The sequence below is a fragment of the Oncorhynchus gorbuscha genome, linkage group LG14, assembly GCF_021184085.1.
Source record: "Oncorhynchus gorbuscha isolate QuinsamMale2020 ecotype Even-year linkage group LG14, OgorEven_v1.0, whole genome shotgun sequence".
In the NCBI taxonomy this organism is placed as follows: Eukaryota; Metazoa; Chordata; class Actinopteri; order Salmoniformes; family Salmonidae; genus Oncorhynchus; species Oncorhynchus gorbuscha.
The window spans coordinates 35,726,660-35,753,036 of record NC_060186.1 but is presented as its reverse complement, the minus strand read 5'-3'; the positions used below and the strand labels follow the sequence as shown (position 1 = coordinate 35,753,036).

The following is a 26,377-nucleotide window of genomic DNA, read 5'->3' as shown; positions in this document are numbered from 1 at the left end:
TTCCCTCCATCTTGTGCCAATATTAGTTATTTTTCAGTTTTGGAAAACTTCAAATGTTCCTTTTATTTGCCAATATCAAGTCAGTTTTTACCGAGTATATAAAAACAATGTCTTCAGTGGTGTAATTGCTATTACAGAGAATAAATATCAGAACTAACTGTTCATATTTAATTGTGCCAGCGTGTGTGTGCCAATCAGATTAGATTAGTAGATTTCTCCGAACCCGTTTTATAAAACAAATTGATGACTGAAACAATTGTTAACGGTTTACATTTAATTGTGTAATCCTGGGTGTGTGTTTGATCCCAACTTTGTAACCTTCAGAGAATGTTTCCAGAACGTTCCCTGCTACCGTCATACAACCAAAAGAGCACGTTCAAAGAACATTAAGAAAACCATCCGTTTGAACCTTTAGGGACCAATGGTAACCTTCTGAGAACATTCCCAGAACGTTTCTAACTTTAATAACCTTCAGAGAACGTTCCCCATTACCTTCATACAACCAAAAGAGAGCCTTCAAATAGCATGAAGCCCTTAGGGAACATTGGTGGAACGTTTCAAGAATGTTCTTAGTAACTAAATGTATTATCTGGGCAGTTATTGTATACTAAATTAATGTAATATTACATGTTCTGGTTGAAAACAACACAACACACTTGTTGCAACTTTAGCTCTAAATATGTATGGTTGAGTCTATTTTAGATATTTCCTCTAGCGTGAAGAGGGCAGACTTGAGCGCGCGTGGTCTCGGCTCACTCTTGACTATTATAGGGTTACTACTCCAATACCCTACTTCACCCTGGCTCAGCTGGCTGCACATGGTGAAAGAATTACAATACAAACTTTGAGAGTCAAGATAAAAAGAAGGCGGTTCTTAAATCTTCTTTGAGACCTACAAAATCTGAAGGCAAAAAAGGGACCAGACTATCCTCTTAAAACTGCTAATAATATCTGTGACAAACTCCTGGGACAAAAACTGTCGTGACCAACCCTGCAGAATGGAAATATCCAAAGGGGATGAACATTCAACTGAGCATGCTGCCAATTTACTAGGTTCACCTGGTCGAGACAATCAGATGAGACACAGTGGACAGGTCCACAAGAGGTCGAACAACTGCATGGTAATCGTTGTGGTGAGTGGCATTATTGTAACTTTTCGTTACTGTAATCTAATTGTGTAGGCTATTGAATTATTAGTTTAAGGTCCAATGCAGCCTTTTGTTTTATCTTCAAATCCAAATAATTTCTAGGTAACAATTAAGCAACTTACTGGGATTTGTTTTTCAATTAAACAGGTAAATAAACATATAGCTTGTTAGCAAAGAGCCATTTCTCAAGCAAGAATTTCGCTAGGACTGTCTGGGGTTATCGTTTTTATCCAGCCAAACTTGTTGCAAAACCATGCCCATAAGAAAGATAGCCACTTTCAAAGCCCCGCTGACTGGTCATAGTTCGGTTGTTCCCTGTGAGAATTAAAGGTGTGTGTGAGAAGGAAGAATGCTATACAGACGGAATCTCCACCAAAACAAAACACTGCCATCCATACCTTGCATTTTCCCGAATTTGGATATGAAGTTGCATGTAACTTTTTCGTGAGTGATTGCAGCGAGCCTGACTGACCAGATTAGTAGCTGCATTGTTTTTGGAGGTAAGTAAACTGAATTATAACAAGTGTTTTCGCTATTTTACAACGCCGATTGGGCTGATGTTGTCTAGCGTTAGCTTAGTGTGGTTAACGAAAGGGCTATTGGGAAACTTAGTTACATGACATTTCTGGTAGTTGGCAACTAAAAGATGCTAGCTCTAGCTGAATGGGCAAAGCTAGCTTCATTGATTCACTATTACTGCCAATCATGTAATGTTAGCTATCTGCAGTTGCTTGCAGTGAAACTGTACCCCTCCGCAGTTCATGGCAGGCACGAGTAAACTCCCTCTCACTTCGTAACAGGGAACGTCCCAAACTCTGACCAATCAGCATGGCTTTGAATGTTGCTAGGTTACTCATGGGCGTGGTTTTTATTTCTTTTTCATTTCACCTTTTATTTAACCAGTTAGGCCAGTTGAGAGCAATTTATCATTTACAACTGCGACCTGGCCAAGCAAAGCAGTGCGACAAAAGCAACACCACAGAGTTACACATAAACAAACGTACAGTCAATAACACAATAGAAAAACAACTATGTACAAATGTAGAAGATTAGGGAGGTAAAGGCAGTAAATAGGCCATAGAGACCAATACTTACAATTTAGCATTAACACTGGAGTGATAGATGTGCAGATGAGGATATGCAAGTGGAGATACTGGAGTGCAAAAAGATAAATAACAATATGGGGATAAGGTAATTGGGTGTCCTATTTACAGATTGGCTATGTACAGGTGTAGTGATCAGTAAGCTACTCTGACAGCTGATGCTTAAAGTTAGAGAGGGAGATATGAGACTCCAGCTTCAGTTATTTTTGCAATTCGTTCCAGTCATTGGCAGCAGAGAACTGGAAGGAAAGTTGGCCAACTGAGGTGTTGGCTTTGGGGATGACCAGTGAAATATACCTGCTGGAGCGCGTGCTCCGGGTGGGTGTTGCTATGGTCCTTCTGTAGCTCAGTTGGTAGAGCATGGCGCTTGTAACACCAGGGTAGTGGGTTCGATCCCCGGGACCACCCATACGTAGAATGTATGCACACATGACTGTAAGTCGCTTTGGATAAAAGCGTCTGCTAAATGGCATTTATTATTATTATTATTATTATTATTATTATGATGACCAGTGAGCTAAGGTGGGGCTTTACCTAGCAAAGACTTATAGATGACCTGGAGCCAGTGGGTTTGGTGATGAATATATAGCAAGGTCCAGCCAATGAGACCATACAGGTCACAGTGGTAGGTAGTATATGGGGCTTTGGTGACAAAACGGATGGCACTGTGATATACTGCATCCAGTTTGCTGTGTAGAGTGTTGGAGGCTATTTTGTAAATGACATCTCCAAAGTCAAGGATCGGTAGTATAGTCAGTTTTACGAGGGTATGTTTGGCAGCATGAGTGAAGGAGGCATTGTTGCAAAATAGGAAGCCAATTCTAGATTTAATATTGGTTTGGAGATGCTTATTATTATGAGTCTGGAAGCAGAGTTTACAGTCTAACCAGACACCTAGGTATTTGTAGTTGTCCACATATTCTACGTCAGAACCGTTCAGAATAGTGATGCTAGTCGGGCGGGCGGGCGGGTGCGGGCAGCAATCAGTTGAAGAGCATGCATTTAGTTTTACTAGCATTTAAAAGCAGTTGGAGGCATGGAGATCTTATGGCATTGAAGCTCGTCTGGGGTTTGTTAACACAGTGTCCAAAGAAGGGCCAGATGTATACAGAATGATGTCATCTGCGTAGAAGTGGATCAGAGAATAACCAGCAGCAAGAGCAACATCATTGATATATATATATACAGAGGAAGGAGTTGGCCCGAGAATTGAACCCTGTGGCACCCCCATAGAGACTGCCAGAGGTCCGGACAACAGGCCCTCCGATTTGACACACTTAACTCTATTTGAGAAGTAGTTGTTGAACCAGGCGAGGCAGTCATTTGAGAAACCAAGGCTATTGAGTCTGCCGATAAGAATGCAGTGATTGACAGTCGAAAGCCTTGGCCAGGTCGATGAAGACTGTACTGTCTATTATCGATAGCGGTTATGATATCGTTTAGGACCTTGAGCGTGGCTGAGGTGCACCCATGACCAACTCGGAAACCAGATTGCATAGTGGAGAAGGTACGGTGGGATTTGTTTTGCACCAAGTTTTGCGTGGATAAAAAGGACACGTCTGGGGGTGGTCTGAGTGGGGAGGAGAAGAAGACTAGCTGTTATTGGCAGAGAGGTTTTGAACTCTCTTTCTTATTGGAACTCTCTTTCTTATTAATTAACTAATTAACTAATTTACACCAGGCAGACAAACTCCATCCCACCAAAACATGCTGAAATTTCAGGCGGTCTTTAAAAAAAAAATTATTACACTTAATAATTTTCAGAATTTCACAGTATTATTCCAACCTCATAATGTGTAAATATATATAAAACACAGGAATATCACACTTTTGACTTCACTGGGCCTTTTTTAAAGGGATAGTTCACTACTTTGTAAGCAGTCTATGGAGAAGGTATGGACAGCAAATGTTTACCTGGCCACTGATTTAAATGCTAACTTTTTTGCATTTGTGGCACAATGCAAGTCAATGGTACTCATATTAGTATTTTCGCACTTCATGCCTAGATCTTGATTGTGTAACTAACTATAAACTGATTTTATTTTTTACCTTTATTTAACTAGGCAAGTCAGTTAAGAACAACTTCTTATTTTCAATGACTGCCTAGGAACAGTGGGTTAACTGCCTGTTCAGGGGCAGAACAACAGATTTGTACCTTGTCAGCTCAGGGATTTGAACTGGCAACCTTTCAGTTACTAGTCCAACGCTCTAACCACTAGGCTACCCTACCACCCCATTACCAACATAAATATAACATTAAACAAGTAGTTTTGCATAATACTGTGGTATATGCTCTGTTCGTAATCAAGTGGGAGGTGGGAATTTACAAGTTGTGAAGTCGTAAATACAAGTTGGATGCATTCACGTGCTTTGAACTCGTTGAGAAATGCAGATTGGCTAATGGCCAACAAGCTGCATAAACCATAAACTAAAAGTACAGCTATCATGCTGGTAAACAAGTTATAGTGTTCAAAAAATATTATTTTTATTTTTATAAATGTTTTGTTGCATTTAATTGCAGAAAAGTCTGTTCAAGGTAATTTCCTTAGTACGTGACATCAGAGGTCAGCATGTCGGAGAAGTGGGAACTCAGGATGATAGACTAGTTTCCCATTAGTAATTACCAGTTGGTGGATTGTTCAAGTAGACTTTTCGTATTCTTATGTAGTAAATTCCCACTTCCCACTTGATTACGAACGCAATATTGTCTGATATACACGTCTGGATTGCTGTGTCAGCCAATCAGCATCCAGGACCCAAACTACCCAGTTTATAGTCGTCAATAATCAATGGCTATTGTAGTGTTCTTGCTATATGAGCCGCTTTACCCACCAAGTCAGTTAATCCATAGTGTTTGCCTTTCATGCCAGCGACCTGGGTTTGCTTCCCTATCCCTTTCTTAGCTGCAGTATCATCAATTTAGATTGCCCTTTAATTTTCAACAACTGTCTTAGTTCACTGTCCTTCACTGCATGTCCACTCAGGTCAGACTTTTTAAAATAAACAAAGCAGGCTCACTCTGACGACCTGTATGGTTATCCCACCTAAAGCCAGAGCGCAGCGTGCCAGCCTTCCTATGCCAGTCATTGACTCTGGGGTTATACAGCACCAGTCAAAAGTTTGGACACACCTACTCATTCAAGGGTTTTTCTTTACCTTTACTATTTTCTACATTGTAAAATAATAGTGAAGACATCAAAACTATGAAATATGACATGGAATCATGTAGTAACAAAAAAAGTATGAACAAATCAAAATATTTGAGATTCTTCAAAGTAACCACCCTTTGCCTTGACAGCTTTGCACACTCTAGGCATTCTCTCAACCAGCTTCTTTAGGTAGTCCCCTGGAATGCATTTGAATTAACAGATGTGACTTGTTAATTTCTGGAATTTCTTTCTTAATGCGTTTGAGCCAATCAGTTGTGTCGTAACAAGGTATGGGTGGTATACAGAAGACAGTCCTATTTGGTAAAAGACCAAATCCATATTATGGCAAGAAAAGCTCAAATAAGCAAAGTGAAACGATAGTCCATCATTACTTTAAGACATGAAGGCCAGTCAATCCAGAAAATTTCAAGAACTTTGAAAGTTTCTTCAAGTGTCATCGAAAAACCATCAAGCGCTATGATGAAACTGGCTCTCATGAGGACCGCCACAGGAAAGGAAGACCCTGCTGCAGAGGATAAGATAATTTAGAGTTAACTGCACCTCCAGATTGCAGCCCAAATAAATGCTTCACAGTGTTCATGTAACAGACACATCTCAATATCAACTGTTCAGAGAAAACTGTGTGAATCAGGCCTTCATGGTCGAATTGCTGCAAAGAAACCACTACTAAAGGACACCAATAATAAGAAGACTTGCTTGTGCCAAGAAACATGAGCAACGGACATTAGACCGGTGGGAATCTGTCCTTTGGTCTGATGAGTCCAAATGTGAGATTTTTGGTTCCAACCACCATGTCTTTGTGAGACGCAGAATAGGTGAACGGATGATCTCCCCATGTGTGGTTCCTACCGTGGAGCTTGGAGGTGGTGTGATAGTGCTTTGCTGCTGACACTGTCAGTGATTTATTTAGAATTCAAGGCACACTTAACCAGCATGGCTACCACAACATTTGACAGTGATACGCCATCCCATCCGGTTTGCACTTAGTGGGACAATCATTTGCTTTTCAACAGGACAATGGCACAACACACCTCCAGGCTGTGTAAGGGCTATTTGACCAAGAAGGTGAGTGATGCAGTGCTGCATCAGATGACCTGGCCTCCACAATCACCCGACCTCAACCCAATTGAGATGTTTTGGGATGAGTTGGACCGCAGAGTGAAGGAAAAGCAGCCAACAAGTGCTCAGCATATGGAGTTCCCACAAGACCGTTGGAAAAGCATTCCAGGTGAAGCTGGTTGAGAGAATGCCAAGATTGTGCAAAGCTGTCATAAAGACAGACTGGCTACTTTGAAGAATCTCAAATGCAAAATATATTTTGATTTAACTTTTTTAGTTAGTACATGATTCCACGTGTTTATTTGATAGTGTTGATTGATGTCTTCACTATTACTCTACCAGGTAGAAAATAGTAAAAATAAAGAACCCTTGAATGAGAAGGTTTGTCCAAACTTTTGACTGGTACTGTATATTGTCCTGTAATTACTGTGTCCTTCAATTCAGGAATGGCTCAGTCCACAACAATGTCTCAAATCGGTGTGTGTGTGCACTTGGACAACATGTCTCGTCAAACATGAGTTAATTTTCCACAGGAATCATTATGCGAACGTTGGTTTAGCGTTGTGAAAAAGTACAACACATGGCAGTATTAGAGCGTGTTGCCATGAATCCTACCAAAAACAGGATTCCTTATAGGATGCTGAGCATATAGCAAAGCACTAGGAGTCAAAGCACATGGGAATCAAACGTGTATATATTTACATTTTAGAGTAGTTAAGAGTTGAGGCTTGCTCAATAAACCTGGAGATGTTTTATCATTTTAAATCCTTTTTTTCCAACTACACATTTTTTGAGGTGTGTGTGTGTATATACTCCCAACATGGGGTTGTGAGATTTACTCTTTTAAACCAGTATAGTGTCCTCAGGTGCCTGCAGTAGGTTTCCACCAGACAGTGCGTTCCCGTTAGGACTCGGTTAGGTACTGCACTGTAGTCCTGGCTTCTCAGGACACCAGCCAGGTCTCTCTCTCTCTCTCACTCACTCACTCACTCACTCACTCACTCACTCACTCACTCACTCACTCACTCACTCACTCACTCACTCACTCACTCACTCACTCACACAAGCTACACCTGACAGATCAAGAAAAAAAATCTTCTGAGTTTTCAAAGCACTCCAAGTTGACCTGTCTTGACCTGTCTACCGGTCTTCTTTACGTCAAGCTCTTTATTACTGGTCCTTGGTTTTAATTGATAATGAGAGAACTCCATGCCAATTAGACCTCAGTACTAATCCTGACATGTCCTGTTAGCTCCTATTGAGACCCTCTTTAAGCCGTGTTGATAAGACTGCTGGATATCTTCCCTTTATCATTAGCTGACTTAGTTGAAACTTTAAACCCCTGAGATGCAGTCTTTGAATATCCCCGCTAATTACAAAACCCCAGCTATTCACCCTTCCCTGGGCAAACGGGGCCAGGCAGAGCAGCTCACCAGGCAGCTAGGAGGAGGGGAGCTTGTTTATGACCTGCTTTTACTTCTCTATTAGAGAGGGCCAAGACCCAGATGTGGAGAATTAACTTTTTTGATTTGTGCACCGAACAGAATAGAGTCCTACGTGAGAATGGAAAAGAGTGTCATATGGCTAATTTTCAAAAATTATACATGGGGAATATAGTTATTTAATTCAACTCGTTTTGGTTGTTTTTATTTCTAGGAATTTTGTCACATTTTTGAAATTGAGTTTCTGTGGTTTTGTTCAACATAGGTCCAACTGAGATGTTTTTTTTTCTGATGCACTCTAAACCCCAAAAATGTCCAGTTATAGCTACAATAATGTTTCTCAAGGAAGCAGCAGGCAAAGACTGCTGCCAACTGTCTCTTCATAATTTTCCGGACACAATACTTTTCTGTGTCATGCGATGTCCCTTGGCGGTCTCGATTTACTGACCTTACTAACAGTGAAAGTGATTTAAAATCCCATGTACACAATAAATATAAAAACGCCACAAAATAAGCTCTAGAAGATTGAATACTTGGGTGAAATAGAACATGGTTATCATAAATCTTGTTGCAGACAAAGTAGAGTAGTAGTCTGGTTAGATCAGACTGAGTGCTACATAGTGTTCAGTCTGGTTTAACCAGGCTATTAGAGTACACTCACAATTGGGATAATAGTTTTAATTGGATGAGAAGATATCGAAGGGTCATAGCACTTCATTTATGATGGTTCATCAGGATGCTATGCATTGTATACTCCTTTCACACTACTAAACTGAGCTGAGCCAAGCTGTACTGTGGTGGGGATTCCACCATACTGGAACTGTGCTGGAAAGGACTATGTGAAAATAAAATATCCAAGCTAACACTGTACTGTTTGGGTCAGCAGGATACTGTGAAAAGGGTAATTGTGGACTATACAAGGCACATATGTTTGCTATCGCTCTTCCTCTCAAAGTTTCTTCCTTCTAGAGAGTTTTTCCTGGCCACTGTACTCTTACTTCCGCTTGTATTGCTCTTTGAGTTCTAGCACTTTGACAACTGCTGATATAAAATGGACTATAACTAAATGTGCTTGATCAATATCTACACATGGGAACTTTTCAGATGTTTCTCTTCTCACCAATAGGTAATGTTGCTGTGCTTGTTGATCACCGTCATCACAGTCATATTTGCCTTGAAGCAGCACTGCAATGTTAAAGGTACGGTTCAGTAAACAACTGGCCAACTCTGTTTACAATTTATTGTCTGTCCTATTAGCCCTTGAGCTTGGCCACTGTGCAAAACTAACCAATTATAACACAGAAAGAAAACCGTTAGTACATAAACGCTTTTCAGCTAAAATATAAATACATTTCTAGTCTGTAATTGAATGCATTCCCTGTCCAGTTTCAATGTTTCTATTCTTTCTTTTGAGAAAATAAAAAAAACTGTTAAGGATTAGCTTAAACATCCATACAAACCAATCAGATGTACTGATTCCTTTTTTAAATCTGTCAAATGATACCAATTCTGAGTAACATAATGATATTCTGAGTAACTTAAATTATATTCTGAATAAGGTTGTTGACATCCTGAGTAACATAATAAAACTCTTCTCATCCCCTGTAGTGACGAGCTGTAAGAACAGGTGTGTGACTGGGAGCAGTGACAAGTCTGCATCGTGCCACTGTGACCCGTCTTGTGAGAAAGAGGGAAACTGCTGTCTTGATTACACTGAGGTGTGCGTAGACCCTGGTAAGTCCAACAGCCTACATCACGTGTTACTGCAACACCACACTGCCAGAGGTATGTAGAGCAGGAGAGCAAGGGTCAGGTTACCCACCAGCGCTACTTTGATGTTGTTAGTCTTCTTTATGTGTGTGTGTGTGTGTGTGTGTGTGTGTGTGTGTGTGTGTGTGTGTGTGTGTGTGTGTGTGTGGGGGGGAGGAGTGTTCGTGTGTATCAGTGTAGGCTGCTGAGGGGAGGAAGGCTCGTATTAATGACTGGAATGGAGTCAATGGAATGGTATCCACTATATGGAAACCACGTTGTTGATGTGTTTGATTCCATTGACTCCATTCCAGCCATTATTATGAGCTGTCCTCCTCTGTGTGGGTGGATAGACTCCTCCTACAGATTAAAAAACATGTTTTATGTGGACTGGAATGTTCACTTCAGATGCAATGTTGACTCTGGGAAGAGGCTGACCATTACAGCATCCCCAAAATACCCCTCTTCCATTTTACCGTCCTTGCTGGTCACTGTGGCTATCCGTCCCCTAGCTTGGGTGTGGTGTGGCAATCTGGGCAGTGTTGTTCCCCCACACTATGTGGTTAAAATTTTGCCACCCAATCATCATGGGACCCATGTGTTTCCTCTACTTCCTCCAGAGAGTAGCGAGGCCCATTTATAGTGAAGGGATGGTAAATCAGAATTTGTTTTGATTTTCCCCATGATTGCTGTAACACTGAAGCAAGTCTCCTGAGACTGAGATTAGCATCCCTCTTATAGATTGTCCACTTGACCGCTGTCAAAGAGAGAATGTTGGTCTGTCTGTTCTAATGGGTATCACTCACTTGCTTTAGTGTAGTGCTTTGCGAGAATATTCGATGGTGAGAAACTGTAGTTCACTCATTGATGAAAGGTTTGGATATAGGGTAGTCCCCAGACAGTGGTAGGAGGGATGACCGATTCCTCAGCTACTGCTGTCTCTCGGAGATGACTCTCCTAACCATACACACACATACACTCTCTCACACGTGCTCCCCTTTTCGCTGTCATAAACTCTCTCTGTCCTCTCCTCACTCTCCCTTCTTCACACTCACATATTTTCACACTTTCTACGTCATAATGATTTCTCTCCCTCTCTCCCCCTCCAGGTCAGCGCTGGACCTGCTCCAGATTCCGCTGTGGCGAGCAAAGTTTGGCCGATAGCCTGTGCTCATGCTCGGATAACTGTGTGAAAGCAGGGGACTGCTGTGCAAATTACTACAGCTCCTGCAAAGGTAAAGGCCATAGACTAAACTGACCCTGTATGGGTTGCAGCCCCAAAATACATCTGTGTGTTCAACAGACCTTCATCAAAAAAAATGATCTAATGCTTTTATAGTCCCAAAAGTACAAGCTCCACACTATCAAAGGCACCTCAAATATTTCTAAGTATTTGGCGCAGGTCTGTTGTGCAATCCTACATAAAGGCCTATACTCAAACAGTGTACCTAATGCTGTCCGGTGATGGCCCTCCTCACTGCACATGGTTTAATTATGATTTCCCTCAGAGAGTTGTTTGGTTTGAGTTGGTAGGGTTGTATGCCCAAGGAAAGTAATGCATACCATATGTTAGGACTTTGCGTTAAGGGATTTCAAGATGTACATTTGCAGCTGAATATACACAGTGTGAATACCACACCTCGGATTGTAAAACATTGTTTTCCCTATAGTTCCTATATGTACTTTGAGATAATGTGTGTGTAATTTTTGCTTATTGGTATTTCTCTTTTCTAGCTCCTCCTGTGTGGTGGAAGGAATTCCCCAACATAAGGCCCTCTCAATCTTTCCCTATCCTTGACAGTCTTTAATGCTTAGACCAGTGTTTCTCCACCTTTTTGTACCAGGGACGAACAAACTATGGTCCTTCCTTCTGACATCTAGAACTGATTCAATTGGTGTCAAGAGAGTAAACCATCAGTCAGAAACATCTCAAGGACCAGTCCTGGACCGGGAACCAAAGGTTGAGAAACACTGGCTTACTTCTCACTCTAACTACCCTGATAAAGCTTTAACTTATGGTCATTTCAGCTATCATTCACCATTCCATAGCTTGCATTAGCCTACGCAATCCAAGCACAATGCTTGCAAGCACGTATTAGATTTTAGTCTGGTAGATATACTGTAGATTTGATGTGTTTGGTAGTTAGCCACATTAGCCTCAACTTATCCTCTGTGAAGATAATATGGTTGATGATGATATTTCCCAGTGGGAGTGAAGTCCTGGATAGAAGAGGAGTGCGAGGACATTCAAATACCACAATGTCCTGCCAGGTAAGTACTTTTCCACAACTACTGCTCTGCTTTCTCTGTGAGAAACAGTATCTAATGTTGAACTTGAAGGTCCTCTTGTGGTGCACAGCACAATAGTACTTGATTGAGATGGCTTGATAGCATATTTTAATTTTATTTCACCTTTATTTAACCAGGTAGGCTAGTTGAGAACAAGTTCTCATTTGCAACTGCGACCTGGCCAAGATAAAGCATAGCAGTGTGAACAGACAACACAGAGTTACATATGGAGTAAACAATTAACAAGTCAATAACACAGTAGAAAAAAAGAGTCTATATACATTGTGTGCAAAAGGCATGAGGAGGTAGGTGAATAATTACAACTTTGCAGATTAACACTGGAGTGATAAATGATCAGATGCTCATGTACAGGTAGATATATTGGTGTGCAAAAGAGCAGAAAGGTAAATACATATAAACAGTATGGGGATGAGTTAGGTAAAATTGGGTGGGCTATTTACCGATAGACTATGTACAGCTGCAGCGATCGGTTAGCTGCTCAGATAGCAGATGTTTGAAGTTCGTGAGGGAGTTAAAAGTCTCCAACTTCAGCGATTTTTGCAATTCGTTCCAGTCACAGGCAGCAGAGAACTGGAACGAAAGGCGGCCAAATGAGGTGTTGGCTTTAGGGATGATCAGTGAGATACACCTGCTGGAGCGCGTGCTACGGGTGGGTGTTGCCATCGTGACCAGTGAACTGAGATAAGGCGGAGCTTTACCTAGCATGGACTTGTAGATAACCTGGAGCCAGTGGGTCTGGCGACGAATATGTAGCGAGGGCCAGCCGACTAGAGCATACAGGTCGCAGTGGTGGGTGGTATAAGGTGCTTTAGTAATAAAACGGATGGCACTGTGTTAAACTGCATCCAGTTTGCTGAGTAGAGTATTGGAAGCTATTTTGTAGATGACATCGCCGAAGTCGAGGATCGGTAGGATAGTCAGTTTTACTAGGGTAAGTTTGGCGGCGTGAGTGAAGGAGGCTTTGTTGCGGAATAGAAAGCCGACTCTAGATTTGATTTTAGATTGGAAATGTTTCATATGAGTCTGGAAGGAGAGTTTACAGTCTAGCCAGACACCTAGGTACTTCTAGATGTCCACATATTCTAGGTCGGAACCATCCAGGGTGGTGATGTTAGTCGGGCGTGCGGGTGCAGGCAGCGAATGGTTGAAAAGCATGCATCAAATCAAATCAAAAAATCAAATCAAATAAAATTTTATTTGTCACATACACATGGTTAGCAGATGTTAATGCGAGTGTAGCGAAATGCTTGTGCTTCTAGTTCCGACAATGCAGTGATAACCAACAAGTAATCTAACTAACAATTCCAAAACTACTGTCTTATACACAGTGTAAGGGGATAAGGAACATGTACATAAGGATATATGAATGAGTGATGGTACAGAGCAGCATACAGTAGATGGTATCGAGTACAGTATATACATATGAGATGAGTGTGTAGACAAAGTAAACAAAGTGGCATAGTTAAAGTGGCTAGTGATACATGTGTTACATAAGGATGCAGTCGATGATGTAGAGTACAGTATATACATATGCATATGAGATGAATAATGTAGGGTAAGTAACATTATATAAGGTAGCATTGTTTAAAGTGGCTAGTGATATATTTACATCATTTCCCATCAATTCCCATTATTAAAATGGCTGGAGTTGGGTCAGTGTCAATGACAGTGTGTTGGCAGCAGCCACTCAGTGTTAGTGGTGGCTGTTTAACAGTCTGATGGCCTTGAGATAGAAGCTGTTTTTCAGTCTCTCGGTCCCAGCTTTGATGCACCTGTACTGACCTCGCCTTCTAGATGATAGCGGGGTGAACAGGCAGTGGTTCGGGTGGTTGATGTCCTTGATGATCTTTATGGCCTTCCTGTAACAACGGGTGGTGTAGGTGTCCTGGAGGGCAGGTAGTTTGCCCCCGGTGATGCGTTGTGCAGTCCTCACTACCCTCTGGAGAGCCTTACGGTTGAGGGCGGAGCAGTTGCCGTACCAGGCGGTGATACAGCCCGCCAGGATGCTCTCGATTGTGCATCTGTAGAAGTTTGTGAGTGCTTTTGGTGACAATCCGAATTTCTTCAGCCTCCTGAGGTTGAATAGGCGCTGCTGCGCCTTCTTCACGACGCTGTCAGTGTGAGTGGACCAATTCAGTTTGTCTGTGATGTGTATGCCGAGGAACTTAAAACTAGCTACCCTCTCCACTACTGTTCCATCGATGTGGATAGGGGGTGTTCCCTCTGCTGTTTCCTGAAGTCCACAATCATCTCCTTAGTTTTGTTGACGTTGAGTGTGAGGTTATTTTCCTGACACCACACTCCGAGGGCCCTCACCTCCTCCCTGTAGGCCGTCTCGTCGTTGTTGGTAATCAAGCCTACCACTGTTGTGTCGTCCGCAAACTTGATGATTGAGTTGGAGGCGTGCGTGGCCACGCAGTCGTGGGTGAACAGGGAGTACAGGAGAGGGCTCAGAACGCACCCTTGTGGGGCCCCGTGTTGAGGATCAGCGGGGAGGAGATGTTGTTGCCTACCCTCACCACCTGGGGGCGGCCCGTCAGGAAGTCCAGTACCCAGTTGCACAGGGCGGGGTCGAGACCCAGGGTCTCGAGCTTGATGACGAGCTTGGAGGGTACTATGGTGTTGAATGCCGAGCTGTAGTCGATGAACAGCATTCTCACATAGGTATTCCTCTTGTCCAGGTGGGTTAGGGCAGTGTGCAGTGTGGTTGAGATTGCATCGTCTGTGGACCTATTTGGGCGGTAAGCAAATTGGAGTGGGTCTAGGGTGTCAGGTAGGGTGGAGGTGATATGGTCCTTGACTAGTCTCTCAAAGCACTTCATGATGACGGAAGTGAGTGCTACGGGCGGTAGTCGTTTAGCTCAGTTACCTTAGCTTTCTTGGGAACAGGAACAATGGTGGCCCTCTTGAAGCATGTGGGAACAGCAGACTGGTATAGGGATTGATTGAATATGTCCGTAAACACACCGGCCAGCTGGTCTGCGCATGCTCTGAGGGCGCGGCTGGGGATGCCGTCTGGGCCTGCAGCCTTGCGAGGGTTAACATGTTTAAATGTCTTACTCACCTCGGCTGCAGTGAAGGAGAGACCGCATGTTTCCGTTGCAGGCCGTGTCAGTGGCACTGTATTGTCCTCAAAGCGGGCAAAAAAGTTATTTAGTCTGCCTGGGAGCAAGACATCCTGGTCCGTGACTGGGCTGGATTTCATCTTGTAGTCCGTGATTGACTGTAGACCCTGCCACATGCCTCTTGTGTCTGAGCCGTTGAATTGAGATTCCACTTTGTCTCTGTACTGACGCTTAGCTTGTTTAATAGCCTTACGGAGGGAATAGCTGCACTGTTTGTATTCAGTCATGTTGCCAGACACCTTGCCCTGATTAAAAGCAGTGGTTCGCGCTTTCAGTTTCACGCGAATGCTGCCATCAATCCACGGTTTCTGGTTAGGGAATGTTTTTATCGTTGCTATGGTTTTACTAGCGTTTAAGAGCAGTTGGAGGCCTCGGAAGGAGTGTTGTATGGCGTTGAAGCTCGTTTGGAGGTTAGATAGCACAGTGTCCAAGGACGGGCCGGAAGTATACAGAATGGTGTCGTCTGCGTAGAGGTGGATCAGGGAATCACCCGCAGCAAGAGCAACATCATTGATATATACAGAGAAGAGTCGGCCCGAGAATTGAACCCTGTGGCACTCCCATAGACTGACAGAGGACCGGACAGCATGCCCTCCGATTTGACACACTGAACTCTGTCTGCAAAGTAGTTGGTGAACCAGGCAAGGCAGTCATCAGAAAAACCGAGGCTACTGAGTCTGCCGATAAGAATATGGTGATTGACAGAGTCGAAAGCCTTTGCAAGGTCGATGAAGACGGCTGCACAGTACTATATTTTATCGATGGCGGTTATGATATCGTTTAGTACCTTGAGCGTGGCTGAGGTGCACCCGTGACCGGCTCGGAAACAAGATTGCACAGCGGAGAAGGCACGGTGGGATTCGAGATGGACAGTGACCTGTTTGTTGACTTGGCTTTCGAAGACCTTAGATAGGCAGGGCAGGATGGATATAGGTCTGTAACAGTTTGGGTCCAGGGTGTCTCCCCCTTTGAAGAGGGGGATGACTGCGGCAGCTTCCCAATCCTTGGGGATCTCAGATGATATGAAAGAGAGGTTGAACAGGCTGGTAATAGGGGTTGCGACAATGGCGGCGGATAGTTTCAGAAATAGAGGGTCCAGATTGTCAAGCCCAGCTGATTTGTACGGGTCCTGGTTTTGCAGCTCTTTCAGAACATCTGCTATCTGGATTTGGGTAAAGGAGAACCTGGAGAGGCTTGGGCGAGTAGCTGCGGGGGGGGGGCTGAGCTGTTGGCCGAGGTTGGAGTAGCCAGGAGGAAGGCATGGCCAGCCGTTGAGAAATGCTTGTTGAAGTTTTCCATTATCACGGATTTAGCGGTGGTGACCGTGTTACCACCGCTAAATCCGTGATCCGTCAGTGCAGTGGGCAGCTAGGAGGAGGTGCTCTTGTTCTCCATGGACATCAGTGTCCCAGAACTTTTTGGAGTTAGAGCGACTTAAATGACTTAAATGTCTACAGGATGCAAATTTCTCCCTGAAGAAGCTGGCCTTTGCTTTCCTGACTGACTGCGTGTATTGGTTCCTGACTTCCCTGAACAGTTGCATATCGCGGGGACTATTCGATGCTATTGCAGTCCGCCACAGGATGTTTTTGTGCTGGTCGAGGGCAGTCAGGTCTGGAGTGAACCAAGGGCTATATCTGTTCTTAGTTCTGTATTTTTTGAACGGAGCATGCTTATCTAAAATGGTGAGGAAGTTACTTTTAAAGAATGACCAGGCATCCTCAACTGACGGGATGAGGTCAATATCCTTCCAGGATACCCGGGCCAGGTCGATTAGAAAGGCCTGCTCACAGAAGTGTTTTAGGGAGCGTTTGACAGTGATGAGGGGTGGTCGTTTGACTGTGGACCCGTAGCGGATACAGGCAATAAGGCAGTGATCGCTGAGATCCTGGTTGAAAACAGCGGAGGTGTATTTGGAGGGCCAGTTGGTCAGGATGACGTCTATGAGGGTGCCCTTGTTTACAGATTTAGGGTTGTACCTGGTGGGTTCCTTGATGATTTGTGTGAGATTGAGGGCATCTAGCTTAGATTGTAGGCCTGCCGGGGTGTTAAGCATATCCCAGTTTAGGTCACCTAACAGAACAAACTCTGAAGCTAGATGGGGGGCGATCAATTCACAAATGGTGTCCAGGGCACAGCTGGGAGCTGAGGGGGGTCGGTAAGCAGGCGGCAACAGTGAGAGACTTATTTCTGGAGTTCGAACTGTTTGGGTATGGACCTGGAAAGTAATGACATTACTTTGCAGGCTATCTCTGCAGTAGACTACAACTCTTCCCCCTTTGGCAGTTCTATCTTGAAGGAAAATGTTATAGTTGGGTATGGAAATCTCCGAATTTTTAGTGGCCTTCCTGAGCCAGGATTCAGACACGGCAAGGACATCAGGGTTAGCAGAGTGTGCTAAAGCAGTGAATAAAACAAACTTAGGGAGGAGGCTTCTGATGTTGACATGCATGAAACCAAGGCTTTTTCGATCACAGAAGTCAACAAATGAGGGTGCCTGGGGACATGCAGGGCTGTATACTGTACACATAGAGTACTGTTGTTACTTAGCTAAAGTCACATTACAATCTGTGGGTACTATAGACAACACAGCACATTATGACGCCAATGTACTGTACACAATTTGAGGCCATTTGCTCTACTTGTAAATACTACTATAGATGTGAGACAAAACCCAATGTGTGTGTAGTGGTAAGGCTGTGACCCCAGACTTGTTAGACTATGGAAAAGTAAATGTCTGGTTTTGTCTCGAGTCCATTTTTAGTCTTAAGTCCTTTCCAAAGGGCTTTGAACTCATGAACGTTTTTCTTCATTAGATTTTTATGACTGACGTCACTCGTTATTTATTTTTAAGGTGTTTTTGGCTGTAACTTCAATTTAGGGTTTATTTTATTAGTGGTAAGTGTTTATAGGACCCAGGTATGACCCTCTCTGTCATGATGTATAGATACGTTTAATACGCCTATTATTGAACCACAGAGAGACTTAAATAACTCAAATATATTGTCACTTACCCCAGCCTATGTTATCTGTTATGTGGGAGAAAAGAGGGGTGAAGGAAGAGAGAAAGAAAAAGCAACAATTGTGTTCAACAGATATTTGGCTGAATCCTGCATTGTATTTCTGTTGAAAAAGGGAAGGGGAAAGTTTCAGTTTAAGGGAAAGGGGAAACCCAGTGTATAACCCACAGGCTTTTGATTAATCTTGGATGCAGCCATCTAGCCACAGGCCTCATCCTGCCCTGCCCCTCCTCTCGCTGTGTGTCTGTGTGGGCTGAATCCATCCTGCCTCTCCTCATCCAGTCCATTCACGTCAGTTCCCCTCCAAACAAAGGGCTGCTTTGTATTCCCCCACATAGTCACAGCACAGCTACTGGAACTGTTTCCACTGTAAATATCTCCACTGTGCCAGACTTAGACTGTTTTAGATTCATGCTTTCCAGGGAGAATGTATATTCTGTTTTCCCCTAGAAGAGTTTCTAAATGTAACCTCAATACAGCTCATTCTCTGGCTTTGTTTGTGTCCTCCAGTTTTTCCAAACCCCCTCTGATCCTGGTGTCTATGGATGGCTTCCGGGCAGGTTATTTAAAGGCCTATGGCAGTCTTCTTCCAGTCATCAACAAATTACGTAAGTCAGTCCCCCAAGCACACCATTGTTTTCTGGCGTAGAGGGCAACATTTGGAGTGAGACGTTATAATGATTCTTCAAGCAACTAGAGATGTCTTTTACTGGTCACAATAAATCACAGGAGGTCGGTGGCGCCTTTAATTGGGGAAGATGGGCTCGTGATAATGACTGGAGCGTGATGAGTGCAACGGCATCAAACACATGGTTTGATGCCATTTCATTCACTCCGTTCCAGACATTATTATGAGCCATCCTTGTAAAATGATTCCCCTATCGGACCCGAGCCTGGGTTTATACCAAGCTAACATATGGAATTGTTTTAAGATGATCATACCAAGGATCATTTAGCTATTTGATAGAATAAATAGAACATTTTTTTAGAATAAATAAATCATTTGATGAACGATAGAATTTGGCCTTACTGCTATAATCTCATAGCATAACATAACTGATAGTCAAAACACACATCAAAAGAAAGTATGCTTTGAATTGTCTGTCTTACGGTAGAGTGGGGTAAGTTGAGCCATTTTTTTACATCACTCCTTCAGGGGAAATATAGTATTCTTTCTAACAAACATCTATATATATATACAGTGCCTTTGAAAAGTATTGAGACGCCTTTACTTTTTCCACATTTTCCAGCCTTATTCTAAAATGGATTAAATGATAAACGTTGCTCAGCAATCTACACACAATACCACATAATGACACTGGTTTTTAGAAATGTATATTTAAAAAATAATAATAATAAAAATAAACTTATTTGCATAAGTATTCAGACCCTTTTCTATTTGACTTGAAATTGAGCTCAGGTGCATCCTATTTTCCATTGATCATCCTTAAGCTGTTTCCACAACTTGATCAGAGTCCACCTGTGATAAATTTAATTGATTGGACATGATTTGGAAAGGCACACACCTGTCTATATAAGGCCCCACAGTTGACAGTGTGTTTCAGAGCAAAAACCAAGCCATGAGGTTTTAAGGAATTGTCCGTAGAGCACTGAGAGAGTGCTCTACAGATCTGGGGCAGGATACCAAAAAATGTCTGCAGCATTGAAGATTCCCAAGAACACAGTGGCCTCCATCATTCTTAAATGGAAGAAGTTTGGAACCACCAAGACTCTTCCTAGAGCTGGCCGCCTGGCCAAGCTGAGCAATTGGGGAGAAGGGCCTTGGTCAGGGAGGTGAAGGTTTACTTTCCAACAGGACAACGACCCTAAGCACAGCCAAGACAATGCAGGACTGGCTTCAGAACAAGTCTCTGAATGTCCTTGAGTGGCCCAACCAGAGCCCGACTTGAACCCAATCGAACATCTCTGGAGGGACCGGAAAATAGCTGTGCAGCAACGCTCCCCATCTAACCTGACAGAGCTTGAGAGGATGTGCAGAGAAGAATGAAACTCCCCAAATACAGGTGTGCCAAGCTTGTAGTGTCATACCCAAGAAGACTTGATGCTGTAATTGCTGCCAAAGGTGCTTCAACAAAGTAGAGTAAACGATCTGAATACTTATGTAAATGTGTTATTTCAGTTTTTTATTTTTAAATCAATTAGCAACATTTCTGTAAACCTGTTTTGCTTTGTCATTATGGAGTATTGTATGTAGATTGATGAGGGGGGGAAAACAATTGAATCAATTTTAGAATAAGGCTGTAACGTAGCAATGTGATGAAAGTCAAGGGGTCTGCCAAATGCACTGTACATTGAGTGTATGACCTCTTCCTAAATATTTACACAAAATGTAATAATTCAGTTTGTGTATGGTTTCCTAGAAACGAGGATGGCTCAACTTATCCATTCTCCCCTACATATAAGATTTTTGGGGGATGGGCACTAAAGTACTTAAATGCTTCCATAGATTTTTTTTCAACTGGTTCCCGGATCTCCTGATCTGACAAACACAACTGTAGCTCGGCCACCTTCCACCACAGATGCGTAAAGCCGGCAGATGCAGTGGATTGAGATGCAGCCCATGCAAAAAAATCACATCTCTAGTTTAAACAGATTTTGATGGGGAACAGTCTAGTGACATGCATGAGACCTGGTTTGAACTCAGCCAGTCATGAGCTTGGTTGTGTTCCCCGGCTCAGACGTTGTATGCATCAACTAATGGTTATGTGCCACATTATTGACTGGCAGATTGCTGTAACATGTGGTTAGCTGATACATAAAATACCTATCCAGGCTTTGTAAGATCTGGCAGGCGTCAGCAACGCCTGGGCAGAGGAACACGCTCCTTGTTTCTTTGGCTACTTGCGCGTTTGGCAGTCTGACATCCTTTCAAACAATTTCAGGGAAATGATTATGTTTAGGTAAAGGATCCTAGGATCCTATTACAGCTGTTTCTTTGGCAGCCTTGTTTTTATTTTATTTGACTTCATTCTATTTCAGGCAACTGTGGCACCACTACCCCGTACATGAGACCTGCCTATCCCACCAAGACCTTCCCCAACCACTACACCATTGTGACTGTAAGGGTGTCGCTCCTCTTAGTTTATATGTAACCAGTCAGGCATCAGTTACTTTGGTAAAGAATTGTATACACAACTTGTTTATTTGAAAATGGCTTCAGTCTTTGGAATCCACTGTTCTTTTCTTTTAAATCACCTTATCCATCAAGTACAGTCACTTACCATGAATGATCCCCCCCAAAAAACTCTTCTTGTGGCTTGATGGCTCACACATGCTGCTTCTGAGAAACTGTGGTTCGAATGTGCAACTCTGGGCAGCGATTTTAGCTCTACTGGTTTACCCAACCCTTTTCAGTTAACCACCAGACTTCTCTTTCAACACACAGTGTTGTGGCTCCGTGTGATGAAATTATGAAGTCCATTCAACGATAGATGTAAAAATACAGAGGACAAGCACACTTAGCCCTGCAGCTGTCAAAGCACCGGGTGTGTAAACCTCTGTGTGTGTGTTACTCCCACAGGGTCTCTATCCAGAGTCCCATGGGATCGTGGACAACAAGATGTACGATGTGACCCGCAACGCCTCCTTCAGTCTGAAAGTGGCTGAGAAATTCAACGCCAAGTGGTACCAAGGAGAACCAGTGAGTGAATACATTGGAATCCAAAAAAAACTGTAAACATTGGGCGTTAATTACATTTGAGTTTATTGGTACAGCTTATTGTTTTTTAGTAGCAATGTGGCCCTAGTGTTTTGTGGAACTGAACTTGTGACCTGAAGAGGGGAGCTTGGAATGACATAAGTAGTCTTAGACAAGGCGCCACAGACAGACGGGGATTAGTGAACATTTCCTCTGCAAAACATGGAGCTGGAAAAATGGATGAGGAAGATGAATGTTATTGAGGAAGTTTCCCTGTACTGTATTTACTAAAAACCCTAACAATAGGACATAATGACATTACAGAACTGTGCTGTTACGAATCCCTTTTGGCCCGACAGTCTAGGGGGGGTGGTAATGAGACCCGTAACATAACTCATGCAAATTATTATTGTGACAAAGTAAAAGTGTGCACAAAATAACCACGACAACAGAAATCTACCGTCAAACTCTAGGTTTATTTATAAACACACGGTAATGGGGGGAGCAGGAAAAGGGGCTGAGCTGGACCCAAGGAAAGAAACAATAAGTATTCAAAAACACCCCTAAGCTAGACTAGCCTACTTTAACAACAGCTAACTAACTAACCAAAAATACAGTGGGTGGTCCGCCCAGTTCTAACTAGTGTACTTAACAAAGTTCACCTACGGGTAGTGTATGCCCATGGGCGACTTGTCTTGGTTTCCCCCTTTTCCCACCAGCAATCAAACAAACACCATAAACAAAAACAATACTCACAGGTGATGACAAAGTGCTATGAGGTGCTTAAACAAAAGAGAGGTTAAGACATAAAGCGAGAGTGAAACACAGAGACCTACAGACATGGCATTTACAGAGAGATTGCGCTGAGCTTTAGAACAAACAAATGATGGGGTTTTTAAACCATGGGGAAGGAACTGTGATAGGTCAGGAAATAGGAGGAGGTGTGTCTTCTGATTGCTGATTGATTGTTGACTGATTGGGGAGTGATGGTTTTCACCTGTGAGGGGAGAAGGAGAGAAAAGAAACACACACAGGATACACACACAGGATAACTGTATCCGTAACACTCCCACCCTTAAAAGAGCAACCCTAGGGGTTGCGACTACAGTATTTCAGTGAATACTCACAACAAAGCAACAACCTTGCAAAACATACAGAAATCATTTTCACACACGAGACAAAGCATCAGAACCCTTTTTGTGGCGGATCTCCAAATTATAATTTTGTACAATCAGCGCCCAACTCACAAGGCGCTGGTTCTGCTTGTACATTCGGTGGAGAAAAACAAAGGGGTTATGGTCAGTATATACAATCACGGGTAGGGCACTGGAACCAATATATACTTCAAAGTATTGCAGAGCCAACAACAAAGCAAGAGCTTCTTGTTCTATTGTCGCATAGTTTGTTTGACATTTATTAAATTTACGTGAAAAATAACAAACGGGATGATCCACTCCACTCTTGTCCTGCTGCAGTAGAACAGCACCAGCACCTCTGGCACTAGCATCTACCTCAAGTTTGAACGGTTGTTCAAAATCTGGAGCAGCAAGTACAGGTGTACTACATAAGAGTGCTTTCGCTGATTCAAAAGCTCTCTTACAATCAGCGGACCACACAAATGATCTAGCCGGACTAAGCAAATCGGTCAATGGAGCAACTACCGCAGAGAAATTTGTACAGAAGCTACGGTAGTAGCCAACCATCCCTAGAAAGCGGCGTAGCTCTCGCCTGGTGGTAGGTGCAGGGAATGCAGTTATAGCCAAGACCTTGGCACCAACAGGGCGCACCTGTCCATGGCCAACCTCTTTACCGAGATAGGTAACAGTAGCCTTCCCAAACTCGCACTTTGCCAAGTTCAGGGTTAGAGAAGCAGCTGCCAACCGTTCACATACTACCCTTAGCGAGTCAACATGATCTGACCACTCAGACGAATAAATCACTAGGTCATCAAGGTATGCACTACAATTAGGAACGCCAGCTAATACGGAGTTAACCAGTCGTTGGAAAGTGGCTGGTGCATTTCGCATCCCAAAAGCCATAACTGAGTACTGTAGGAAGTTGTCTGGGGTCACAAAGGCAGAAATCTCAGAAGCACGTGAAGTTAACGGAACCTGCCAGTAACCTTTTAAGAGGTCTAACTTACTTACATACTTAGCAGCACCAATAGTGTCGATACAGTCGTCCAGTCGGGGTAACGGGAACGATTCTGGCATTGTGACAGAATTTACCTTTCGATAATCCGTACATAACCTGGACGTACCATCAGGTTTAGGAACCAAAATGCAAGGAGAACTCCAAGGGTTTGAACTTGGCTTAGCCAGGTCATTCTCCAACAAACATCTCACCTCATCCCTCATTATCTTCCTCTTGGAAGCGTTGATACGATATGGGTGTTGCTTGATAGGTGTAGCATTTCCAACATTAATGTCATGTTCCAACACATTTGTGCGAGTAGGAACGTCATTAAAGAGACATGGAAAACTGTGTAGTAGCCTCACAATATCATTGGCCTGTCCATCCGTTAAATGAACCAGACCGGATTGGATAGACAGCAGCATTTCTGTGTTGCGTAATCTAACACACTGCTGCTGAGTATTGCGCAACTCCAAGCCATCAACATCATCAATATGACAGTCCACTATCATAGCAGTAGTAGCAGAGGAGACAGCAGTACCTTCCTCTGTTTTTGAACTCTCCAACTGTGTGATGGGTCGGGTGTGGTAAGCTTTCAACATGTTAATGTGACACACACGAGATTGGCGTTGTCTATCAGGAGTTTGAAGCACATAGTCAGTTTCACTTATTTTCTTTTCAATTAAATAAGGACCGTGACAGTGAAGATCCTGGAACAGGTAATAACACCAGTACTTGGTCACCTGGCTGTAGTGGACGAGAAACAGCCTCTTTATCATAGTGTCTTTTCATGCTCCTCTGTGAGGAAGACAGAGCTTCCTTTGCGAGAGCACAAGCTTGGTGTAGGCGCTCACGAAAGCGACTAACGTAGTCCAACACATTCTCATCTCTGGTACACAACTCTTGGGACAAGAACTGTTCTTTAAGGACTTTCATTGGTCCTCTCACTGTGTGACCAAACACCAGTTCAGCCGGGCTGAAACCTAGGGACTCCTGCACAGTTTCACGAGCAGCAAACAAAACTAGAGGAACTCCCTCATCGCAATCTTTCTCAGATTCCAAACAATATTTACGTAGCATAGACTTCAGTGTCTGATGCCATCTTTCAAGTGCACCCTGAGACTCTGGGTGATAGGCGCTTGACACACGGTGCGCAATTGACAAGGATTTTAACACCTGCCTGAAGAGCTTGGATAGGAAATTGGTTCCTTGATCGCTTTGTACCACCCTAGGTAACCCGAATGTCGTGAAGAATTTTATTAAGGCTTTACTCACTACCGGGGCTGTAATCCTTCTCAGAGGAATGGCCTCGGGGTATCTTGTAGCCATACACATTATCGTTAACAAAAACTGGTTACCCGATTTTGTCTTCGGTAACGGTCCGACACAAATCAACCACCACATGCTCAAATGGTTCACCTATGACAGGTATGGGACAAAGAGGAGCGGGAGGAATAACCTGATTTTGGTTTTCCTGTTATCTGACATGTGTGGCATGTCCGACAGAACTGAGCCACATCTTGTTTTAAACCCGGCCAAAAGAAATGTCGAAGGATCCGATCATAAGTTATGATTCCTAAATGACCAGACCACTGGTGATCATGAGCAAGGGATAACACATTTTGTCGAAAAGCTGTAGGAATCACTATTTGGTAAACAGCATTCCAATCTCCATCCGCGTCAACATGGGATTTCCATTTACGCATGAGGAGATTACCATCAATGAAGTAAGCCACATTCTTCTTCTTCACATCTTCCAATGAGACAACACTAGAAAAACATTTAGCAAGCTTGTTGTCAACCTTTTGGTTAGCAATCAGCTGCTCACGAGTGACTGGTAACTGTATTGCATCAGCAATAAGTTCAACGTTCTTTGCTTCTTTCCTGGGCTGTTTGTCAGAGGTGATCAGCTTCTCAGAGGTATCACACAATCCATCCTCTTGATCAACCTCTTTGAACAGAACAGTGTTCGACAAATCTATCTCGTCACCCTCTTGTCGTGCCTGAGCACGAGTGACAGCACAAGCGGGGAACACATGTGGATAACTCTGTGCCAGCTCATTCGAGAGAGAGTGGTCACTTTTATCCAATACTTCCAATACGGGTACTACCTTTCCTCCGGAAATATAGTTACCCATTATAAAGGTCACACCTTTCACTGGCAACATAGGACGTACCCCCACTCTGAATATTCCACTGATTAACTCGGAGTGTACATTTACAAAGTGCAATGGCACTGGGATAAAACCCATTTCAATACCCTGCACTAACACACTGGAACCACAGTATGTATCGTCAGATAAGGGCAACACATCAGACAATATAAACGACTGCGCCGCACCAGTATCTCTAAGGATTTTAACCGGTCGTTGAGACGCTTCGTCATTCGTTAGGGACACAAACCCCTCAAATGAATGGTTCATAACGGCGGTCGGGGACTGAGACTTTCAAACTACAGTT

At 43.2% G+C, this 26,377-nt stretch overlaps 1 protein-coding gene across 2 annotated transcripts in view; it reads left to right on the top strand.

The window, feature by feature from the left end:
* Positions 1-758: 758 nt before the first annotated feature.
* Positions 759-26,377, top strand: part of LOC123994859 (ectonucleotide pyrophosphatase/phosphodiesterase family member 1-like) — a 75,244-nt gene continuing 49,625 nt past the window's right edge. The window contains exons 1-8 of one of the 2 annotated variants that reach the window (XM_046297915.1): positions 759-1,133; positions 9,049-9,121; positions 9,531-9,656; positions 10,781-10,906; positions 11,879-11,942; positions 18,637-18,734; positions 21,127-21,206; positions 21,668-21,787. In XM_046297915.1, coding sequence (XP_046153871.1) covers positions 999-1,133; positions 9,049-9,121; positions 9,531-9,656; positions 10,781-10,906; positions 11,879-11,942; positions 18,637-18,734; positions 21,127-21,206; positions 21,668-21,787 — 822 coding nt within the window. In that variant the 5' untranslated portion in view covers positions 759-998. Of the gene's footprint in view, positions 1,134-1,484; positions 1,649-9,048; positions 9,122-9,530; positions 9,657-10,780; positions 10,907-11,878; positions 11,943-18,636; positions 18,735-21,126; positions 21,207-21,667; positions 21,788-26,377 lie in introns of those variants that run through there. The other variant, XM_046297916.1, reaches the window with a different exon arrangement.